This window comes from Geospiza fortis, unplaced genomic scaffold (assembly GCF_000277835.1).
Source record: "Geospiza fortis unplaced genomic scaffold, GeoFor_1.0 scaffold212, whole genome shotgun sequence".
Taxonomy (NCBI): Eukaryota; Metazoa; Chordata; class Aves; order Passeriformes; family Thraupidae; genus Geospiza; species Geospiza fortis.
In genome coordinates, this window is record NW_005054644.1 from 209327 (window position 1) to 234344 (window position 25018).

At 42.1% G+C, this 25018-nt stretch overlaps 1 protein-coding gene across 4 annotated transcripts in view; it reads left to right on the forward strand.

Annotated features, from left to right (window-relative positions):
- The window catches only part of GPM6B (glycoprotein M6B), a 32499-nt gene that overhangs the window by 2050 nt on the left and 5431 nt on the right, over positions 1-25018 (forward strand). For 2 of the 4 annotated variants that reach the window (XM_005430508.2, XM_005430507.2), the window contains exons 2-5: positions 5565-5684; positions 16273-16459; positions 19845-20001; positions 23129-23300. In XM_005430508.2, coding sequence (XP_005430565.1) covers positions 5565-5684; positions 16273-16459; positions 19845-20001; positions 23129-23300 — 636 coding nt within the window. The remainder of the gene's footprint in view (positions 1-5564; positions 5685-16272; positions 16460-19844; positions 20002-23128; positions 23301-25018) is intronic. The other 2 variants (XM_005430509.2, XM_014311054.2) reach the window with 1 other exon arrangement.

The window sequence follows — 25018 nt, forward strand, 5'->3', positions numbered from 1 at the left end:
TCACTGTATGCTCTGTTCTAAATTCTCAATTTGTTTCACAGCAAATTAAAATGCAGAAAGCTGAAACAGTCCTACTCCTAATTTCTATAGCAAAACAAATAGACCAGATCCCCTGCAAAGTTACTGCTGTGAAGTGGTCATGGAGAAGATGTATTTGGTTTTGAGGGTCAGGTTTTCCAAAGTGCTAAATCTGTCGAGTCCAGTTGGGTTTTCAGATGGGCTCAGCAGGCATCACGTACCTCTCAAATGTCAGATTTTTTCAATAGAGTTCTTTCACCAGCAGCTCCTCTGGAGGAAAATGGGCTTTTTCTCTGTGTAAAGAAACTCACAGGAAAATGCTGCTGCTTTATTTTGGGGTACAGAACAGAAGATTTAATTTACTCTCTGGACCACATCTCTTACTTGTTATGGCTCACATGCTTGCCAGCCTTGCAATATTTTCTTCTTCCTCTAGGGTCCTATCTGGACTTGGTAATGGCCATCCTTTATGAGATGCCCTAGATCCAGTGATTTCAAGGCAACTGCCACAGCTTGAAGCAGTTGAAGTCCTTTCACAGGGTCTTTTAACTCTTCCTTCTAGAAATTAATTGCAAAGCCTAAGGAGATAAACCACCATCTGAAGGGGTTTGGGTGATGCTGCTATTGCTAGGACAGAGCAAGGGAAGATCATGAGCATTCTGCTTTGGGTACTCAAGTTCACACTCAGTATGCTTTTCACTGCCATGTTCTGGGAAAGTATCTGCATTTATCTGATAGCAAATCGTGCTTTTAAGCTATTTAGTTAGAATTTTAAGCTGCCTGTTTCTGGGGTGTGTTTTCAATGCAAGGACCTTCATGATGATGTGCTGCCATTTTGTGGAATAAATACTTGGAGGAAGTTAGGCTAGGACTACATGATGTCTGTGTACAGGTCTCCCAATATTGGGAGAACCCTGGAGAGCAATGCTGCTGGAGCACTTGGCATGAGCAGCGAGGTCTGTTTTCAGTTTGAGCACCCAAAGCAGTCATACATGAGCAGTGGTGCCACACAGGTATTGGGTTGTGTTTCCCATCTCTGTGGCAAATGTGGACAGCCAGCTATTTTGGACTGCAGTGTAGCTGAGACAGTATGCACAAGCTAATGTGCTTTATGAATAATTACAGATTGATAAATGAAAATTATTGAAGATTATTTAGACATTTTAAATTTCCTGAACTGTATAGACCTAAACCATGCTATCTTTTAATAATTTTCATGGATCCCCTGCCTGATTCAGGCAGCAATACTACCCAGCTGATGGATTCAGTGTTTATCTGACATTTGTTTCTCTGCACTCAGATGAGTGGCTGCTGTCCCAGTTTTTTTAATTGGAATTGGAACAACCCTCATGTTGATGGAGATAAGAAATAAGTCAGCTTTATGCTGTGTATCAGCAGCCCTTATCAGAGGAAAACACCATGAAAGCTGAAGCAAAATGTTTAACAGATACTTTGCAGGGCTGCAGGACAGATTGGATGCATTTTAAAGATGAAGGTTTACAAATTATTACAAATGACAGGGTTTATCTTGCAGGCATTGAATTAAATCACAATGTGAGGACTGGGCAGGCAGATTTACTGAGGTGGAATAAATAAGAAAAACGAAATGCCGTTTTGCATCAGCAGTGAAGGATATAGATCCTGATACACATTAGCAGAGACAAGAAGTTTCCCTTTTCATTTAACTGTGAGAAATACTACCAAGCTGCAAAATAAAAAAAAAATTAAAAGAAGAAAAAAAAAGAAAATAAACCCCAACTGTGGATGACCATGGTGAATTCACCAATTACACACGGGATGGAAGAAAGCCCGATGCTAGGGTTTAGGTTCCTTGTATGAATACATATGATGTTCAAATTGCCTATGCTCTGCTGAGGAATAATGAAGACCAGTTTGAGCAGCTGTACCAAAGGTCCCTTTTAATTGGCTCTTCCCTGCTTATGTTCTCTTGATAAAAGAAGACCTTGTGGTTAGTAATAGCTGTGAGCTTTATTATTTTTATGGTATATGAAGCCATTTTTCAGCTTTTAAGCTCTAAATAGACAAGTATATACTAGTCAAAAATAGCAAGAAAATACTTTGTTTGTCTTACACTATTGCACACAGTTGTACAGTTGTGTTTAAATGAAGCTGTAAAGTGCAATGTGAGAAAGGAATGGATTGTCGTGCAGTTTATTTCACTTTTAGTAAAGTTTTTTTTGCATAGTGAGTTTCTGACATTCTGATGCATCACAGATGTATTTTTCATTACAACACACTGGATAAAAAAGTCTTTCTAAAAATGTGTTATGATCATCAACCAAAATTTCCAAGGTACTCACCTAATGTAAGGCTCACACAGTGGTATCAGAGCTGTCAAGGCATTCAAAGATATTTAGTACGCTGCATATTTTCCCCAATTTTAAGCAGTTGATTGGTGTTTCAGATCCACTGACAACAATAACTGCTCTAAGTCCCTGAAGAATACGACTGTAGGAAGAGAGGTCCAGCCCTGGGAGAATCTGGGACACGCAATATTCTGGGGATAATAATTTGGCAGGCTTAGTGATTTAGGTTTTAATGAATAGGATTTGGTTTCTAAATAGGAGGGGGTTGAAAAATACTCGGAGAATGTACTCATACTGGTCTGAACAACCTCGTGAAAGCAGAAAACCTAGACATATGTGCCATGGGATATGGTAACGGGGGTGGGGGAAACCCAGATGGCACTGTGTGTGCACAATGGATTTTGCAGCAGGAGCAAAGGGGGCAAAGAGGGGGGGAAAGTCTCCTTCAGTTACTGTGACCCTTCCCCATTTTCTGCCCAACCTTGCTCCTTGTCCACTATTCATCACCAGATCATCAATGACCAGACAACACCCTCTCTTTGCTCCCATGGACTGCTTCATCAGCTGAGACAGATGAATATTAAAACTGTGTTTCCTCTAAAACCATAAGATAAAGGCAGCAAGCATGAGGATGTTGAGCACTGAGTTTGATTACAGGCGTGCAAGATGATTCATCCCAATGAATATTGAACACCACAGTTGCCATCCGTGTGCCTGTGTGGTGTGACATGGAAGCATTGTCAGTTCTGTAGCTGCTGTGTTTGTGCAGGACTGAGGACAACCTGGTTCTGACAGGAGGCCTCGAGCTTGGCTGTGGGTGGAGGATATTGTAACCTAGGCCAGGGGATGCAATTAGTGCAGTTAGTTACTCAAAAAGCAAAAGGTAAAGACACCCTTAAGCCTCTTTCCTTTCCCAGTGATTCAGGGTACAGAGTTAAATTCCAATGGATATAGACTGTGTGCAGAAGTTGTTAAGCCACTGAAGCCTGGGGAGCTTCTGACCTGGTGTTGATTTTATGTGAGTGGGCCTGAGTGGGTTCCAGCAAAGTCACCCAAGATACTCTTCAGCTTCAAAGGTCATGCCATGCATGCACTAAGGGCTACCAAACAGCCACTGCTAAGTGGCTCTTTGCAGAGCAGTGGAAAAACTGAGATTCCTTATGGAGTTTGAGCTGCCAGCTAATGAAAGGAGCCCTGTTACTGCAAAACCAGAAATTGCTAATTAAAGAAACCAACTCCATAGAATATTTTCACTTACAGAAATGATGCTACAAAGTTTACATGATGTCTCTGTGTTTCAGGGTTTGATGTTTGTACAGCAGACAGGTGACTTCACCAGCATTCCCCCAGGCTAAGGGAGAAAAGGAACTGCCTGCTCTGCTGCTCTGAACAAGTGCTTTTTGTGGCAACTGCGGGAGAAATCTCAAACTGGGTTCAAGCTAGTAGAATAAAATCTTCTTGATGTCGAAGGTTTGGCTTAGATGCTGCTGCAGTACAAATGAATAATTCTTTTCTTTTTGGAAGTGTTTGCAGTTGGTTATTTTTAATCTTATTTTTTTTTAATCTGAATCTGTTACCAGTGTCCAGTAAGTAAAAAGGCAGTGGGCAGACATTGGAGAGGCAGAGAAGGGGAGGTATGCTGTACTAGCGAAGAATTTTGTTTTCCAATTTTTGTTTTCCAATTTTTGTTTTCCAATAATTTTGTATCCAATTCCATTTTTATGCTTTTCTTGTGATCTCCCAAGCAGGATTGTTCCTCTCTGAACAGAAGGAGATGATATCATCCTGAGAGTGTGCAATCATTTTGGAACAGTACTTTCAACACATTTTGAATTTTGTTATGCTCATAAGATGTGGAATTTGTCTTTCCTAAGAGGAAGAGTGAGCCACACGATACAGAATAATGTCTTCTGTGGAAGATTTACTGATACCTGCTTGCTGGTTTGCGTGTGAGATGCAGAGAGGGGAAAATTACCAAGCCATAAAGTATCCTTTAGAGAGCCATTGATGCTAAATTTATGTAGAAAACCCAAAAGACTCCTAGTATTGGAGTTTGTTTGCTGATAAAGAAGACCAGCAAATTCTTGGTTTAAATCTCTAGATCCAGCATTTGGATTCAAGGCCAAGATTTTTTTCTCTTCTTGACATATGCAAATGTGGCTGTGCCAAACTCCTCATTGCACAAGCAGCAAAACCATATGAGAGGGACTTGGTCCAGGACCTTCTGAGCCCCTCATAGGATAGAAATTTATGGCATTTCTACTTCTCCTGCCCCTTGAAATTTGTCTCTAATCTAGTCTACAGTAGATGGGGTTTTCATCCTCACAACCTTCACGTTCTCCACATGCCCAAATGCTGCTGAATTGGATTTGCTTCAGCCAGAAATGATGGTTGCTTTCTCATTTAGCCCCTGCAGAGGGGCACTCTGATGCATTTTGAATAAAGGTCTGTCAGTGTCACCCTGACAGCTTTGACAAGGCCATAGTGGTAGCAATGGGGACATGTAGGCTCAGAAGTGGTTTGATGCTGTTTCCTGCCTCTTCAGGGGCACAGAAACCCTGTGCCAGTGAGTGTGCCATGAGTGTGTGAGTGGGTGAGGTGAGCTACTGCATGTGGGGTCTTGTTGCTGGGCTTCCTCTGGAAAGACAAGGAGTGAACCTGGAACAAATCATTTTCAACCCACTTGGTCCAGATTTTTGGATGTGAGCAGAGCCTAGGTGAAATAAAGCCTAGGTGATATAAAAACCAAACTTTTATTTTTTAATGTACGAAAGTATCAGTGCAAACCTTTGTGTTTGCCCTACCTTGACATGAAGGAATAACCTTTTTCTTTGACAGCATTAGTGTCTTTTTAAAAAACAGGTAACGTGATTTTCCATGACTTTACCTTCCTTTTCTGCTGGAGCAGAGCTTTTTGTCATGGACAAAGACAGGGAGACATGAGAGTGGGTGGGGGTAAGGAATAGAGGGCTCTTCCTTATGTGTTTTAACTCAAATCCTAGGTAGAGTTTCAGCTATTCAACCTTTCTTAACACCTGTGTGAGCATTTCCCTCTTGATCTTCCCTCCTAATCGCTTCCCTTAGTCTGTAAGGTTATGTTGTTTCAGTTCTGAAACTACAGTGTGTTTTTCTGGGCTCTTGTTTTTAAAGTTAAATGACTGAAAGTACTGAACTAAAACTTGCTGGTGACACTGACTTTTTACCACCTAAAATTGGCAGTGATCACCAGACCAGAAATGGAAATTGGCAGGTACCACTGGATGTACAGGAGTTCAAGGCCACACCGGTACCATCATGTGCCAGCATTGAGAGGCAATATTAGTCCTTTGGGGATTCAAGGTAAATAAAGGGCTGGGTGAAAGGGAAATGAAGAGATCAGAAATGGTAGTAGCATAAACTTAATGCTTTGCAGTAGTCCTAACAATTTAAGATAAACGTTCCTCTGTTTTTCTTGTTTTATTTGTTAAGGCTGTAAGGAGCCTACTTCTTTTTGTATGAATACTTGACATAAATTTGAATTTCCTTGTTTATGCTTGAAAGACAATAATGCGTCGTGTGAGGGACAGCTTCCTTTTAACTGTGCTCCCAATTGCTTCAAAATTGTTTATGGATGAGATGAAATGGTTTGGGGGTTTATGTGGATGAATCCATCAGACTTATCAACCACAAATGCAGAAATGACACTAAAGCAGTGACAGCAAATCTGACTCACTGGTAGCCTATGCTTCATAGACAATATTCTGTGGTTTGGTTTGCACTTTTCCCTTGCTAGAAGCACTAAATGCATCTGTGAGAGTCTAGAGGAGAATTTCAGGTGAGGCTGTAAAAATGGTTTGGTGATTCTCCATGCCTGTCCTTTCGATGTCTGGCTTGAGACCTCAAGAAGATCCTATTTACTTTTCATGAAGCCTTATTTTAAGGGTCTGTGGGGGAATTGAGTTTTGAAGCATCTCAGAAAGGCACCTGAAATCAAGCCTGTGATTGATCACATTAGAAAATTCCAGTCTGACTGATGGATAGCACAGCAAGGGATGTATATGCTCAGAGACAGCCTTTGCAGCTAGCTCAATCCAGAATTCTCTTCTCTTTATGGAGCTGAGTGACTGAAGCCCGCTTGACAGCTTGTTTGCTGGAGAGGCCTGCCTCCGCATCAGAGACTTTAATAGCAATGCAGGGAAATATTCACCAAAGCTTGCTGCCTCATCCTTCCCCTTCCCATCATATTTTCCTGCTCTTGTGCTTTAGGATTCAAATGTTTATGTATTTCAAATGGCTTTTTCCCCAAAAAATACTTAGGTCACAAATTATGATCTCTGTCTTCAGTATCAATATTCATTTGACCATATTTTATGACAAGTTACCTGGGTGACAGGTTTGGGGCTGATAGAAGATATTTCCAAACTTCACATTTAGTACACATGGGATATTTTACACACAAAAGAAATGCTTCAGGGAGTGGTGGTAGATTATGAATGCTGCCTTCCTGAGCTGTGAAGGATGTGGAAGGAGCAGGCTAGACCCTGGTTATCAGGGTCTTGGGCCCCTTCAGCTGTCCCCAGTGATGAGACATGTCCATATGTGCTGGCACAGATGAGCCAGGACACAGAGATGCACAGCCTTCTGTTACAGCAGCTGGGAGTCTGGCACCTAAAATGGTGCTAGAAACCCTTGTTTAGGCAACTGAACCCTTTTCAGTCTGCCTTGGGAATCTTTCTGAGCTAGCATGTAGGTAAATATGCCTGTCATGAAGGAGTTAAGGATGAAAGGGTTCTTGGTGATGGTGTAAACCCCCCTGCCCCCACCAGAGCCCAGAAATGCCAGTTCAAGGGAAGATGTTTTAAATGGCTACACTTAAAGAAATTAAAAGTCTTTTAGGCAAAAATGAAACCTCTCTGAACAGATCTTGAGTAAAACCAACTTGCCAGTGATGGATTAGCCACCGTGAAAATGCTGGTCTTCTCTCCTGTCCCTTAGCTTGCAGGGAAGATGTCACTTCAGCCCCAACACAAATTCCTGCTATAAGATGCCTCCCTTCAGCACTGGCCTACAGCTCCCCACTGCTGGGTGGCACTGGCTGCTGTGCTGAGATAACCTGTGCTCCTTTGACAAACCACAGGATTTCTTGGGTGCCTTTGTCTCCTCTGTCAGTGTCCAAATGGGCATCACTATGAGGGCACTTCTGTGGCAGTCCTCATGGCATCCACCTCTTCTTCCAGGGTCTCCAGGTACACAACATGATCTCACTTCCCTAATTTAAGCTTGAATCCAGCTCTTGAGCAACTAGGGAAGAGTCAGTGTGGGAGATTCACTGCAATGCTGGAGCCAAGAGATCCCCAGAACATCTGCAAGCTTAATTTGAGCCTTTCAAAATGCTAAAAGAATTTTTTTCCCAGAAAGCAAAGTGCCATCTTTTTCTCTAGAAAGAGAAACTTTGCAGTAGTTGTTTAACATGAGCTTAGCTGTAGGCACTATTCCAGGTTGTGTGGGTGTTGTTTGCTTTATGGAATTTTTTTTTTTTTTTGAAACCTGCTTCCCCCAGCTGCTGGGAGGTGTTTCAGCTGCTCTGTGAGCACATAAGGGCATGTGAAGGTGGAGTATCTCACTGAAACAGCCTTACTGCTCCTTTGCGGAAACAAGCTCAAGTTTTGGAAATGAGGTGGGGATTCAGCTGGGGAAATAATAGCATGAAAGCTGTTGCAGAACAAAGGACTTCTACAGTTACAGTTCAGTTTTCTCATTACTCCTCTTGTTCCATAGTTGGATGAATGTCTGGGAAGATCTTTGCATCTTCAGTTATCTCTTAAATTGAGAATTTACCTTCTGAATCTGAGATCTGCCAGGCTGGAATACATACACACACGCACCCCCCACACCCACACATACACATGCACAATGCACAAACACACAAGTTTTGGCCTGTTTTCAGCTCTAGGGAGAGAGAGGTTGTGTTTCTTGTTTGCTTCTTTATAGCTTAGGGAGGAGTCAACTGGGGAAGCGGTCAATAGCGGTGGCTGAAATCCAGTGAGGCTAAAGTCTTGCTCTCCTGCTGGGTGCTGAAGGCTGGTGGAGGGTGAGGTGAGTTACAGCTGGCAAAAAGGTGGAGCTAAGAGTTTCAACTCCATTCTTCCAGGTAAGATATTCACCTTTGATTACAGTAAAAGTCAGCTTTCAAAATCACGTCAGCCAAGATACAGGTGGGCCTGGAGGATGGTTGGATCAAGGAAACTCAAGTGTCCTTACAGATTTTCACAGAGCTATGGAAGTCGCCCATGAAACCATAATGCTTAGGTGCCTTTGTATTTCCACACTGAGATTGTCTAGACCTTCAGGCAGTTTGCCCATTGCTTCATCTCTTTTACCTTTCTACCTTGAGTTTGTCCAAAATTATCTCCTGGGCTGGCACCTTTTGCAGCAGCAGTTCCAGCATGTTGAACTTCCCAAGTGTTTCTTCAAGGAGGAAAAAATAAGGGAAGCAAGAGGAGGAAGGCCAGAGCAAGGGCAGAAAGGAAGGAGGGTCTTCAGGCCTGTTGAGCAGTGAGTTGTTGATGTTTCAGCTGAGAGTTACAGCCCCAGTTTGGACCTGAAGCTGCCCTTGCTGGTGCAGTGTGTTTGAACTTTGAGCTCTGCATGCCAGTGAGCATTTCCACATGCTCAGGCTGCACTGAATCCCAAGGGTTATTTTGGATAGTAAATGCTAGAACAAGTCTCCAGGAGAAATAATGCCAAAGCATTTATCAATAATGCCTGATCTGTCCCTTATGTGAGAAGTCTATTTTTTAAATCACCAGCTTAATTTTTTTCCTGCAGAAGTAGCTTAGAGCTAAGAAATATCCCTCAAGAATTCTCATTGAAACCTGTTTGAAGTAAGGCCTTTTCCAAGGTATAAATTAGGTATTTTTCTTCTGCTATGGATTCTACTGTTTCATAGGCCAAAAGTAAAACAGAGACATGAAGTAAAATGAAGTTCTGCCTGACCTCTGTCCAAAAGCAATAAAGCTGGACAAGAGCAACTCTCTCATCCCACCATCTTGTGGGGCAGCAGTGTTCTTCCTGTGCAGGTCTGACTCCTTTCTCTCATACAGCAAACAGCTGGGATGGGCACTTGCAATAAGTATGGATGTAGTGATTCCTATTCTGAGGATTTTACTGTCTGAAAACAGAACACCTGTGAGCTTAATGAGCCTTGCAGAGGTTGGAATGATATAGATGGGGAGTGTGTGTATTTCACTAAATTTGAAGAAGGTAAACTAGATAAGGCATGTAAAAAACACATTCAGATAATCTGTCTTTGCATGAAACAGGTTTGGTTCCAGAAATGTGAGTGCAATTTTTTTCCTGTCAGAACTGCTGATTTGGGAAGAAGAGATTTGGAAGGGAAAAAAATAAGGTTATGATTACTGCTATCTGTTCTTAGAGTCTTCTCTGCATCATTTAACACCATTCAGAAGAAACAAATCTTGCCATGGTGAAACAGCCTTTTCTCCAATTTGAACATCATTTTTTCCTTAGTGAGAGAAAAAAAAAAATAGCTTTTGCTGTAGATGATATTGATATCCTCTGAAAGGCCGTTTGGTTTCTTTGAGCTCTTTTGTTTGTTTGTTTGTTTATTTGTTTGTGGGGTTTTTTGGTACAAGAAAAAAAAGTGCTTGATTTTAAACCTGTGCTTACTGTATTTTTGCAGACAAATTCAGAAAGCACTTGATATCATTTCTCATACAGTACCACAGCAATACTCAGTGCTTTGTGGATTTGAAGAAGAGTCTGCTAATGGTTCCTCCAGGCTGCGAGATGCTTATTCTTAGTGTGCACCAGTTCTCCTGCATTCTCTGCATTGGTTTCCAGCACAGGAGGTGTGAGCAAGGACTTTTAGTTCTCTTCTGCACAAGAATATGGAAGCATCTAACTGATAACAGAGAAAAAATACCTTTTCAGAAGAGGGGAACTAGCTGTATGACAGTGCTGAAACCAGATATCTTGTATGTGTATCAAGAATAACTGGAGAAGTTACAATTAAAGCTCATGACCTTCAGAAAGGAGCTACTTGTTCTTCAGGTAGCTCTTAAATACTAGAGGCTGGGGTGAGATTTACTGGATGGATCAGGCTACCCCAGATCTCACAGGTTTTTACCTGAAAGAAGCATCTTGTGCTGGCCACTTGGAGGGATAACAGAGGTGCTCTTGCTGCATTTCAGGTCTGATCCTTCATGGCAGCCCTGATGGCAGTGTTCTCCAAAGGTCATGTCCCCTCCACCACAGGGACTGCTGGCCAGGAAGGAGCTATTGATTAATAACCCTGGAAGAGGAGAATGCAAATACACTGGGGAGATTATCAATCTGGCTAGACTAAAGTGCATTTACATTAAGTTTTCTGGCTCTTATGAATTAATTTTCAGTATAAGTTAATTTCACAACTTCTTATTTGTGTAGGACAAAAAGGCAAAATTAGGAAATACTGAAAGGAAGTTTCTGTAGAAGAGCCTTAAGTGGTTTGTGGAAGGAGAAGAAAGGATTTTCTCTATTTGAGTTCATCACTTATTTAATCTGTTTAATGTTAATCCACTGGTGAGTGAACATTTATTCTAAGTAGTAACAGCAGGTTTTGCTTTGTGTCATGTTTTGTAAATCAGCAAAATTTAAGATGAACAGGAATGAATAAGGATAGATCTTGAACAAAGACTTCCATGTGATTAAATGTAGAGCCTTTTTATTTTAGTTGCTTACTAAAGCATGGAAAGAAATTTGTCACAGGCTTTAAACTTACACTTGTAAGGTTAGATATTTTATCTTGTTGTGTTGTTGCCACTGACCCTTGGCTGCAGGTGTGGGTGACAGATGTGAGGAGTTATCTTATTGCCAGGTACTGGCTTAGTCTCATGCAGAGAAGAAAGAGGTAAATTCCAATTTTGCTTCCGAGGTATTAGCCTATTCCCACATCCCTCACTGCTTCTCCTGTGGCTGCCTATCATGCAGCAGTAGGAAAATGTACATCCTAGCATGCATAAACCATTCAGAATGGAAATTTTCAAACATACGGTGGGTGGCAGTAAAATTGGCAGTTGCTTTCATTGACATAAAGTTCATTTTCTGACAAAAATCCATGGTGGTTTAGGCCTCCAAGGGTATTATTCATGCTTGGTATTGGGTAGTCTTCAACACTGGGGAAAGCAGGAGGTAAATGTCAAGTACTGAGTTGTCCTCTTACATTTATTTGTGAATTGGGAGTGATGCTACCAACACTAGGCTCCTGTGGATGTGTAGTAATGAGCCAAATTTAGTTAGATGGCTGCATTTAAGATGTCATCTATCTAGTGCTTTCATTTAAGGTGTTATCTAGGGCTTTCTTCCCTTGGATTTCTTGCAACCTTCCTTTTGTTAGAACAGTTCCTCCCCACGTGATTGTGGTTCCATGGTGAAACATGAAGTGCAATTTCTGCAATGTATTAACTGGGCTGGTGTCTGACAGGCCAGCATTTCTTAAAATGTGTTACACAATTACAGGAAGTAAGTGACGAGGAGAAAATGATGCCCATTGCTTTATCTTTCATGGGAGGGGAAGAAACCAAACATCTAAGGAAAAAAAACTGGGAACTAACTCAAAGACAGCCACAGGATCCTGGAGGTTTAGCTCCCTGAAATGGAAAACTTTTCAAAGCTCCTTTCAGGTTTTCTTGGTTCCGTGGTTTTTTGTTCCATAGTGACCTTGACTATGGACCAGTGGTTAGAACCTGAGATGCACTGAGGTGCTAGTACAGCCTGGGAGGTGTTTGGAACATTAGATGATAGGCTGGTTTTCTGTCCAAGAGGTGTGAATATTCTTTCTTTACAGCATGTTTTCCATGCTTTGCTTTGAGAGAGGGCTTTGTGAACATCAGCCTGTCTCAGCTTTTCAAGTCTGGGCTTCAAGAACTGATGTAGAGCAAGCCGTAGGAATACTCAAGGAAGCTACCTGATCTGATATTCCTAGAGCAAGCCCTAGGAATACTCAAGGAAGCTACCTGATCCTATTGCATTGTCCTTTGTAATTTCCAAAACACAGATTTGACCTTAATAGGATAAGGTACTGTGTGAGAATGGCTTCTTTTTTCTTTTTATTTAAAGACCATTTTCCATTAATTCTCTACTACCTTGCCATTCTGAGTTTAAATCTTAAAGCTGTACTTAAAGTACCAAAGGCGGTTTAGCCACACAATCACCATTTGGCATGGGAAATTGAATGGCTAAGCCCCTGTATGCATGCAGTAGGCTGTACACTGCTGAGCAGATTGTATAATTGTTCATCATACATTAAGCAACCAATTGCCGATTTATGTACATATGTAGGTTCATCCTTTACCAATTTCCTGTGACTGATAGCTGCCAGGAGATTAAAAGAATGGCCAGTTCCTGTTTCTTTCTCTTCCCTTTATTTTTGTCCTTTAGCAAGAATATTTGTGCGTGTGTGTGTGTTTAATAGCATTCATTCCCTAGAGAATAATCTCAGTCTTTGTTTTAGCTGGCCTCCTTCTGAGAGTGTGTTAAATCTGTAGCCAAGATCACAGGCAGCTCTGGGCAAATCATTGGGCTGTTATTAACCTGCCTCCATGGCAACTGCTGCTCACCAGCCTGAGGACAAAAAATGTTTTTATTCTGCTGAGTTGCACAAAAGGTTCTAGTGATGCCTTGCACAAAATGGCCATTGAAAGGGAAGATGCAGTGATGTGTGTTTGCGCTGTACAGTTTCATATTTAAATCGTTTTATACTGTTTCATTGGAAGTGGATATACAGCTGAACAGTGCAGCGTTTTGGCCATATGGAAAGTAAAAACTAGCAGAAAATTGGAGCTGAACTTATTTTAATGCTACTTATTTTTGTCAGCTTGAGTTCACAGGCCTTCAGCCTGCAGTTGTCAGCAGAGTGTTAGCAAGTTATTTTGTGAACATGAGCTAGGCAAACATCTTCCTGGGGTTTCAGTTGTACTGTGTGAAGATAGTTGCTGACTTAAGAGTTGCAGAGAGAGAACATAAAGGTTTCCTGGAAAGCTTTCTTAATTGTTTTCAGAAATCCTCTGCTTTGCTTCAGTGCTTCTTTGGGAAGCTTGGTAAGCGTATCTCAGTTCTTGATGAGCTTCACGTTGTAGCTGGTTTTGAAAGCTGCTCTTGGCAGTATTGTTTTAGGCTTAAATGTGTTAAAATTATTAAATCGGCCATATTGCTTGGGCTAGGCATGGCTTTAATCTGCTCATAAAGAGTATTCACAGTGGGATTTGAGGGGGAGGTCTGGCAGCCCCAGCACTGAGATGAGGTTGCATCCTGCAGTTAGTTACCCTCTGGCAGGAGGCTGTGCAGCTCTGCTGTCAATTTGAGTGCAGAATGACTATGTATGGATGGATGCTGTCTCTTGGAAACATGCTGGTTTGGGATGCTTCATGTGCTTGCAAGCTGGCTGTGTGCTGTTTCCAGGTGTACCAAAGTTTCTCTGATTCCTGCTTTAGTCTTGGGGTCAAGGTGAGTAGTTCCTGCAGTTCCACATATGGGCAGTTTTCTCTGTTCAGAATAATGTGGTTGCTTTAGACATCTCTGAGGGTGTCTAAAGCCAAGATACCCTTGGCCACCCAAGTTCTGTGATGTCTTTTTACTTGGACTGCAGAGGAAGACAAAGAGTATGGCCACAAAGACAATCTGTGCAGCTGCCAGTTGCTGAGAGGTGAGAGCGGCTCTGCCACTGTTACCTTGTGTTTGAGGGTCTGTGGATTAGTGGCAGATACTGTCGTGTTTGGGTAAGGGATCCAACAAACTCCTCAGGGCAAATGTTCTGCCAGTGGCCTGGAAAGCTGGCTTGGCAGTATGGGGTATTAAACATCAGTCCTGGGTATACACCAGTTTTTAGCTTTGTCAGGCTGCTCCCATTTTCTGAAACCAACAGCTTTTCTTTTGGATCTTGTCAATCTCTTGGTTTTACTTCCAGCTGTTTTTATTTTCCGTCTTTGATGGGATCCTTCTCTAAAGCAGTCTGTGGGATCAGCTCAGTTTAAGTGATCAACCTCTCCACACTAAGCAATGATCAGGTGTTGGGTCTCTGCTTTAGGAGTGTGGCTCGAAAGGTGGTTTATTTTGTGCTGTGACCACAAGTGTGTTGTCTGCTGGGTCAGAGATCGATACTTTTGGATAATCTTTTGTGGCTAATCCTGCATCAGGTGCATGCATTTCTTGGATTAACTCTGGGTTTGGACCAGATGCTGTGGAGGAGAGCCAGGCTCACGTGCGTGGCTGCTCTTGCATGTGAGCTGCTCGCAGGCAGATTCCCCTGAGCAGAGGATTGCTCTGCAAGGTATGTTGTCTGAACTCAGCTCTGGACCTCTGTGATAAAATGAAAGCCAGAGATGATTTCCTCTGATAGCGTGCATTTGGATTTTGTTTGGCCTGTCACTGCTGAGCTGCAGTGTTTGCTCATTTGGCAGTATTTTTGTCATGAAGATAGTTCCTACTGAGTGGACTCCAGCTGTGGGCTAGACTATAAAACCTTCCAGGCTTGTTTCTATACAATCAAATCTTGTCAGCAGTTAGTGAAGTAAGTAATTTTGATGGTGATAGCTGCTTAAGCCTGACTAGGGCATTTGCTAGTGACTCTCTAAAAGAAGAGTTTCTCACTTATGAAATGGGAAATCTTTCAATTATCAGATGCATGTTATTCCCCAGTGCCTCATAGAAGCGCCTGCTCTGCAACTCATTCATTAGTGGGAAAGGGAGGGGGATAAAAATAAACTTGCCTCATGTGGTGGCTGGAGACTTGCTGATCTTTGTGAGGAATATTTTGGGTGGGAAGATGTGATGTCCTTATTTGCCAGCTGTCTCCTTGCCTTCAAATGCTTTGTCCATGTAGCGCCTTGCCATAGCAGCAGTGGCTGTCCTGCACGCTGGCTGCTCCATTAAGCGTTGTCTTAATGGCTTGTGTTCTTTGCAGTTGTATGAAATGCACATTAATGGGGACAGCTTAATGCCATCGCCCTGAAGTAATGAATTGGTATGGATTGCCATTGCCATTATAGCGCAGTTAAAAGCTGCGTTTGTTTCCGATTTACATTTCCCAGCTTTGTAAGCAGATGGGTTTTCAGGCCACGCAGTTGGAACAAACCTGGCAATTCAGCTGCAACCTCCTTATTACAGTGTTCATACAAATAGCAGCTCTGGGGGGGATGATTTGTTAACTCAGACCAGTTAAACAATGCATTTCACTTGATTGTGATACTGCAAACTGTATTCAGGGATCACTGTAAATCCAGTGTATCCTATAAAAAGCTGGAAATGTACTGTCTATGTAATACAGCTTCATACAGCTGCCCTTGACAAAAATTGTTACTCTTTGGACCCCATTCAATTGTTCTGTTGTAAAAGTATCTGTATCCCTATAACCTCATGTGGATTTATATAAAAAGGTAATTTCAGAGTAGTGGGAGAGTGTGGGGTAGTTAAGTTTTGTGGACCTAAATATATTCATGTTCTCATGAAAGTGCAAAGCATGTCCTACTTGTCCAAAAGGCTTCCTGAGTAGTTGCCTGTCTAGCTCCCAGACTGCTGCCAGCATAGGTGCCATTAGTAAAGCTGAAACATGGTGAGCTCTAGATGAGCAGCTGAATTGCAATGGATCACTTTAGACAGTGATTTTTTTGCTTTTTCCATTTCATAGGCTGTCTCATCGATCTCCTCTTGATCCTGTAAAGACAGGAGCACTCAGCCCACTTTCTGGGCTTTGAGTCCATACCAACAGATCTGTAGGTCACTGCTTTAGAGGGTGATGCTGTCTTGTACCACCTATAGATTTTTTGCTTAGCATGTCAATGCCTGGGCCTTTTATTCCCTCTGGCTTTTACCAAGTGGAGGACGAATATTCTTTTCCTCATAATTTCCTTTTTGCTCATGACATTTCTTTTGCTTTCTCTCTTCTGCTTAGGTTGCTTTGAATGTTGCATTAAGTGCCTAGGAGGAGTGCCATATGCTTCACTCGTGGCAACCATTCTCTGCTTCTCGGGGGTAGCGTTGTTTTGTGGCTGCGGCCACGTGGCGCTCACGGGAACCGTGTCTATCCTCGAGCAGCACTTCTCCACGACTGCCAGTGACCATGCTTTGCTGAGTGAAGTGTAAGTATGCCTCCCATTCCCATTATTCATCATAACACCCTCATGCTAAACAAGCAGAGATGGATTCAAATCTCAATCTCCATCCCTGAGAATTAGGTTGCTTGTTTTTGTAGCGGCGCTCAGTCATTTACTGGTGTTGACGTACAAAAGAAGCCAAAGTGTGTGTCCTGGTATGCCTGCTTACACTGGGACCAGCACTACTTAATATCTTCATCAGTATCACAGGCAGCGGAATGGAGTGCACTCCCAGCTGCTTTGCAGATGGCACCCAAGCTGAGGGGTGCAGTTTGCTTACCTGAAGGGAAGGATGCTGCCCAGAAGGACCTTGAAAGCCTTGAGGGGTGGGACTATGTGAGCCTCATGCTGCTCACCAGCAGCAAGTGCAAGGTGCTGCACATGGGTCAGGGCAATGCCCAGTATCAACACATGCTGACACATGGAGGGATTGAGAGCAGCCCTGCCAAGAAGGACTTGGGGGTGCTGTTGGATGAAAAACTGAACGTGAGTTGGAAATGTGCACTTGCAGCCCAGGAAGCCAATTATATCCTGGGCTGCATCCAAAGCAGTGTGACCAGCAGGGTGAGGGAGGTGTTCCTGCCCCTCTGCTCTGGTGAGACCCCACCTGGAGTGCTGCATCCAGCTCTGGGTGTGCTCAATGCAGGAAGGACATGGACCTGCTGGAGTGACTCCAAAGGAGGCCACCAAGATGATCAGGGGGCTGGAGCACCTCTTCTGTGAAGACAGGCTGGGAGTTGGGGCTGTTTAGCCTGGAGAAGAGAAAGCTCTGGGGAGACTTTAGAGCAAACTTGCAACACCCAAAGGGACCTACAAGAGAGCTGAAGAGCAACTGGTAGCAGGGCCTGTTGTAACAGAACAAGGGGTAACAATTTTATTTTAGGAGTTGATTTAGTTTTTGTTGATGACATACGGTTGGAAGGATGTCAGGAATAACAAAGAAGCATGGTTCTGACCCTCCCTCTTCAGAAGAAGCTGGACTAGTATAGGAGAAAAAAGAGAGAAAAAAGGGGAAAGATCTACAAATGTAGCCTTTGGATATAACCACAGGTGAAATATTTGGGTCATTTATGTTCCCAAGGCTTCTCTGTGAGGTCAGAGGAATGCCTGGAGTGCTGCCTCTGGTCCCATGTCCAGCAGCCAGCCTGGCCATGTGTGGCTGTGATGAGGGGATGAGCACAGTAGGCATGGCTCACACAGGAGTGCACAGGCAGCACGCCAGACAGGTGATATTGAGGACTCTGATATCAGGGCCCTATGCAGCACACTTAATTCTTATTTTCTTTTTAATTTCTGTTCTCACTGACTCCCTGTGTGTGCTTGCAGGCATAGATCTGCCAGTTTGCTGCATGCCTTCTGAGCACTGGTGCTGGTCCCACAGCATTTCAGGGCTTCCCCTGTCCACAGGACCCTCTGTACCCTGACCTGCTCTGGGACTGCTCCCCACTGGGTCCCCCCTTCCAGCACTGCCCACACTCAGTCCCTGGCTTTGGCTTGCAGTGTGTCCCCAGCTCCAGGGCATGAGCCACCAGGGCCCTGCAGTTAGACACAAAATTTAGTGAGAAAATGTAAGCAGCTGTTCTTCAGCAACTGGGTAACAAAATACCCTGTGCTTGCATCAGTCTCCATTTGAGCAAAATAGAAGAAATTGCAAAAGCAGCAGTCACAGGCAGCAAGTTTTATGTTTTGGAGAATTGTTGACAATGTTTCTTGTCATGTCAGCACCAGCAGCTGGGGAAATGCATAATTCCTACCAAAGCAGCTCAGGGCTCGCCGCTGTGGAGCCAAGGGGGTGAGAAGGGAGAAGAGTTGTTAGAAAGGAGCAAATTTGAGGCTACAGCAACATTAAAAAAAAAAAAAGTTAGTAACACACCCTTTGGAATAGACTTTTTTAACCACTTTTCCTGTTACTGATTTCTGGTAGAATGTGTTGGGTCTCTCCTGGACTATTAATGATGGTGAAATGATTTCTTCTACACTCTCTCAAATCCTGAGTTAATTTTTTTGTTCTTTACAGCATAGATGCAACAGATTTATCCAGTTATTTTTAATCAGTTTGGAAAACAAAGATAACACTTCCCACATAAAATTTTAAATGAGCAAGATCCTATTTTGATACAAGGGTAACATTTAGCTATATAAATGGTAGTCTTCAATTTTCCTTAAACTAAAACATTCAGATGCTCTTTGGAGATCTATGCCAGCAGCTACTTGGTGGAGAGTGGCAAGAATCAGAAAAAAATATCTTGAGCAAAGCATATTTATCCTCAGAAAACTGGTAGTGTGGATGTATAAAATTAACCTCTTGGTTTTGTGAATAACTTCATCAAAAATGACCATCCCAACAATCAAATTCCTTTTAAGAAGTTCCAGGGAAATCGTGCTAATAACAAAATATGACTTTTGAAGACCAGAAATGTTGTATGGGAGATCTGGAATTCTGGTCCTCCAAGATAATTAGCTTTGGATACAGAATCTGATTGATAATATCTAGGAATCATTCTTTTCATCTACCTATTCTAGCTAAAGGAGAAATATTGTTAGAGTGTGATTGCAGATGGTAGATTTTTAAGAAATCAAGAACTTTGTCAAATAACATCTGAGGGAAGTGCTTTTACCGTGTGCCCTGAGATGATCTTCCTCTGAGTGGTTCCAGAGTACCTAAAACGGAAGCATTTCCTAAATAACTCTTCCATTAAAAAAAAAAAATTAACATTTTGAGGCACTCAACACTGCTGTGACTTAAAGCAGTGAAACTACCAGCTCACTGGGAACTACCCTTCCAGGCTGTAGAACAGCCTCTGGAGAAGTCACTGCATGTTTACTGAGTTTTGTATCAGACAAATATTGCTGAACTCAGAATTTTTTGCAAACTTAAGTAAATCGGATTTCACGGGTGGAAATGGTGAATTTCAGGGACTACTTCCTTTCCCTAAGCCAAAGGAATGACCACAGAGCCTGGCAGCTCAGTCAGGGCTGCAGCTCCAGGCTTTGCCACTTCAAAGCCCTGCATTGTCCCTGTCAGCCATTCCCAAGTTAGGTGTCAGGAGCAGTAAGAGGAAAAAGGAAAAGCTCCATAGTGGAGGTGTGAAATTGCAGCTTTAACATGGTGACTAACACCAGTCAGTGCAAGGACTGCAGCACCAACAGGGGATGCTCAGGTGGCTGCAGGACTAATGCACATCAGGATTGCTCACCTGGGAAGGGGCACAGTTGTAACAGTGTTTTCCTGCAGCCTGCTTGTTTCAAATGCCAAGGAGCCTTGAACTTTGTTTCTTGGAATTGTCTCTCATTTATTATAATTTGAGAAGATTGACTGTTTTTTTAGGACTGAAATCTAATTATATTATTTCTTTCTTTTCCATTTTAGAATACAGCTAATGCAATATGTAATTTATGGCATTGCATCATTTTTCTTCTTATATGGCATAATCCTTTTGGCGGAAGGTTTTTATACAACAAGTGCTGTGAAGGAGCTGCATGGAGAGTTCAAAACAACAGCCTGTGGCCGCTGCATCAGTGGAATGGTGAGTGGGATCAGGAATGGGAACATCAGTCTTTGCTGCCTAAAACCTGTTGGGTTCAGTTTGATTCCTGGGTTTTGAATAACAGAACGTTGTTGCCTTCTTTGTTTAACTCCTTGTAGGTGATCAGGGTCAATCCATGTCTTGGTTCTTCTCTGAACTTCAGGGGTGCTTGGTTAAATCAAAGTGCTGCAGATGGGCTGGGTGAGGGCTGCCATGGTCTCCCCTGTCATAAAGCTGAACCCACTGGTCTAAAGTAAACTGAGGAGACTGCTAATTTTAAAATACTTAATGTGGGCCAAAATGAAATTCGTGCTTTTAAACACGGAACACTTGAGTAATGCTTAAAGGCAGACGGTAAAATGGCTGTGGTTTGCAGAGCTATTTAAATATCAAACTGTAATGGCTCTGACTTCCATAGTCAATTGTGCTCGAGTGTCTGGATCCTTCAACAAACAGTAATGAATGAATGAAGCTTCATAACATCTTTGCACTTGAATCAAGTATTGATTTGCAGATGGCAAAAGGCAGACAGATAGAATAGCGAGGCTTTTTCGCAAAGCCCTGAAGTTACCAGCCATATTCTCTTCAGCATACTTCTGTGTTAGAACAAAATTGTAAGCAAAGTTTAACTAAAAATAAAACTTCAGATTCTCACCCACATTGTCCCCAAGGGCACACTCTGCAAGAACAGCCATAACTATGTTTCTGAGAGAAGATTTCAAAGCTATTACTGAAAATCTGAATTCAAAGCTCGTAGTTATGGAGGAAGCTAAGCAGTATGACACATCGCCCACGGGAAAGTGTGGGTGAAAAGAGAAGAGGCTTTTGATGTGATTGTTGCATTTTAATATACAGTCTATATCCTGAACTTAAAAAATATGTACTTTCAGCTGGTTAAATACAAAAGAGATGCATGTTTATTTTCATGAGAGTTAGCAATTTTCCACTGTGCTGTTGGGTACTTACTGAATCTTTCAAGAGCTAATAAAAATAAGGCATCTGATAATTATCCAGTTTAGTGGCTATTTGCTCAGTTTTTTCCCAGAAAGTATGGTCTTCACCAAGGAGCAAAATTATATCTAAAGCAGTGTTTTCAAAAGATCCAAAATAAAGTAGAAACATACAGATCCACGATGCATCTCATCAGTGCAGACAATTGCTTGTGCAGTTGAGTAGTTGCAGGCACATGACTGTCAGCTGCTTATACAAATACCAGTGTGACACATGGAAATAGGGCAGAAAAATGTGTTTTTTCATGTTTGTCCATATTTGTCCATACAATGAAGGAGAGAATTTACCAGCTGAGAAATGGCTTGGAGCTCTTATAAGCTGCATTAATGTTTGGTGGTGACAGGAAAAGTGCCTGTGTGCTGCTGTGTAAAACCTTAGGGCTAGAACAAGATTTGTGAGGACATAAAATGTTTAACAGACTAGTGACTGCAGCTGGGTACAGGCAACAGGCTTTTGGACATACAGTGACCTTTTGCCATTTTGACCAAGAGCTCCTCTACTTCTTCTTTCATTACATTACTGAGCAAAGTCCTGAAAGGCAGTCCCATCTTGCATAAGGTTGCTACAGAAGACAGGCTTCCATCTTCCCTAAATTATTTGTGTTGGCTCTGGTAATGCAGAATAGCCATTTCCCACAGTTATCACATTAAATGTGAGAGTGAGTGTATTTTTTTCCTGGCTGTTTTAGGATTTAAAGGCTTTATGCACTTCCTCTCATGCACACTTCCACATACACACATGCAAACTCATGTTTTATTTGTAGTGTATCTACAGAAATCCTTTAACCTTTGGTCCTTCCCAAAATCCAAAGAGAGGATTTTCAATTCTCACACAAAACATACAGGTCTGGTGTATGGTGCTATCTAATATGAAGTAGGGTATTCCAGTGGAGTTGTTTCTAAATTAAAGCCTAGCTGGGGTTTTATGGGCCATAGTTTTGCAAGAACTTCCACCTCCCCACACACCACCTCCCTTGACTGAACCCTAGCCAATTGTTCAGCTTTTGCTCAAATACTTGTAGGGTTATTCTGGAAAAAACCTGTGGGGATGCAAACTTCCACCACTGCAGCATTAGTTCAGCTCCTTGTTCTGGGTCAGGCTGAGAATCCTCCCCCCTGAGAGCCTTTCCCATCCTTGCTGTTGTCCTCTGGCACACAAATTTTAAGGTAGTAGGGCACCAGTGCTTTACTGAAAGTGAAGCCTTTCCAGCCCACTACAGCTAAGAGAGAACAGCCACAGCTAACAGTGAAAAGAGAGCCCACGAGATGTAACTGCATTCCCCCACCTTCCAAGTGGAATCCAAATCCTGGTCTCACCAGGAGGAGGGAGCTAGGAACTGATGCCAGAGCTACTGTTTCACCATAACACTTTGAAGAGGAGGGAAAAGGGGGGGCTTAGTGGGAGGAGGAAGCTGGAGATTTTCAAAGCAATCAGTGCCACATCTTTTAATCTAACCGAAGAAAATGCATGTAATGTAGTGGTTTCTTTTAAAGAGCAAACCCAAACCAGCAAATTTTAGTGGATAAATCCATGATTTTCTAAAGTGAAGTAATTAATTTTCTGCTTGGCAGTGAGTATTAGACCAATTGAATCCTTCTGATCTGCTCTTAACAGTCATGGTATGTTTGCAAAAGTAGGTATTTTCAAATGTTACATTCCGAATTGATTTCAATACATCAGGGAGTGTGGGAGAGCTTTGTGAGCATTGATTCACTGCATGGTTTTGATTTGCAAGTTGTATAGAAATGCTAGTATGTTACAGTTAATTTAAAAAAACCCCTTAAATTGATTTTTGTTAGAATTTATTGGTTTTAGCCTACATCCAGCATCCCTGCTTAGTTGAGAATCTTGAGAAATCAATGGGCTGCTCTTTCACATGAGGGCAATCTGTTTGCTCAAGCAGGCTGATGAAATGTCTGAATTACTTTCTCTGTAGCACTTTACCTACCAAAGTATTTGTAAGCAATGAGAATACTGATTTTGTGTGCTTGAAAATGAAATGCTTTCTCACTTGAATTCTGAAAGAATGCTTAAGATTACTTTGAAGCATTTTAAAGGAAAATTTAAATAGTCTTTTCAAAGATAAACACAAAGTGTTTGTGTTTTCTCTGCCCAGTTTGTTTTCCTCACCTATGTGCTTGGAGTGGCCTGGCTCGGGGTCTTCGGCTTCTCCGCTGTGCCTGTCTTTATGTTCTATAACATCTGGTCAACTTGTGAAGTCATCAAATCTTTTCAGAGCAATGTGACAGTTCCAGGGGACCAGATCTGCGTGGACATCAGGCAATACGGTACCCATTTTAATCCTGATTACATCCTTTATCCATCCTCCTCGGTCTGTCTTCAGTAGTTTTGTCTCAGCCTTATCAGATGAATCAAATGCAAAAGCATCTTCTACTTCTGAATGTGCTATTACTTTTCTAATTAATTCACATTACACTGATCTCTTTTCCAGATGCAATCAATTTAACTGAACTGACAAGTCACTTATCTGAAATGATTTTGTAGCAGCTTCCAATACTGTAATATTAGATCAGCCCTAAAATAAACTGCTTGGACACAGTGCTGAGAAATAAATAACCAGATTGTGGGTTTTGAACCCATATGCATATATTTTGTTCTTTCAGAAAACTGTTTTACATTTAAAAATGAAGTAAATGTCTGAATGTTGCACTGACAATTACTCTCAGTTAAAAAAACAAAAACCTGCAATTAAAAGTCTGCCATAACTAATAATGAGTTAATACTGCTTTCTGATGACATGCAGAAATCTGAGGGAGCTGGGACAATAACTTAAAATAAGGTCAGGCTTTTCATTTCTTAAGGTGAGTTTTTCCTGAAGTTTATCATTTCAGCTTCCCTTGTGCAGAAGATCTTTTGTCACCTTTACCTTTGGCTTCATTCTAGCTAGCATTTTCTAGGAATGTTTCTTTCTTTGGACTAAGTCATTCAAAGCTGAGAAAATGGATTCAAAGTTGAAAAAGTAAGAAAGCTTGGCTTTGCTCTCCTGTCCAGGTAAGTGCAGTAGAAGAAACGACACACTAATTTTAAAAGTCTTCAAGTCAGTTAAACATATACATTCTATTTTAGCAGCTCACAGCAAGAGAGGCTGAGAAGACATTTTCTTCAGCAGCAAAGCCCAGGAGTGAAGGGAGATGTGCTCCCCCACCTTCCTGCTTCTCCTGGTTGTTTTCCAGCTGCATTAGTGCTGTATAGGGTTGTATTGTTCCCCTGAGCAGTAAAACCATTTGGGTTTCAGTGCGTGATGGGAGAGAGCAGCTCCCTAACAGACAACATGTGTCATTGAACTTTCCTCACATTTTTGGGTGGAAGCAATAGCTAAAAGGCTGGAATTGACACAGCAGTTGCAGAGAAGAAGCTGACTTGGAAGAAAATCCTATAAAATCTTTTTGAAAGCCATGCCATCCTGAGATCATTTCAATGACCTGCCACATATAGAGTTGCTAATTCCAACCAGCTGGGTTGAAATGCAAAGTTTTATGGGAAAACAAATTGGGTTTCTCTTAATTCAAATAGGTTTTCCTTAAGCTTTACATTTGTTACTAGCCTAAAAGTTTATGTTATTTTAAATCTACTAGATTCTGTTGACTTTTCAGACTTGCAATCATGTAAGAAAGGTCATTGGGAGTATATGAGGTGCACAGACTGAACTTTCTTGTGGCAGTGTTCACTTGATGCTTTTTACCTATTGGAACTAAATCAGGAAAAAAAAATCCTGTAATTCTTCCCTCTAGCTCTGTATTCACACCCTTCCACAGTAGTTTCTTGTTCAAGTAGAACCTCATCTAGTAAGTGCTACCCTGAAAGGTGCCAAGTACCTCTGAGATGCAGATTCTCTCTTCTGTGCTGAGTGGGGGAGTAGGCAGAGTGTGCAACTGGACCCAAAGTGCAAAAACCCAACCAACTGCTAGGCTGCCAGATGGGAAAACCACATCTGAGAACATTCCTTAGCAGCAGCCTTCAGTGTGAGGAGAAGGCACAACCTGAG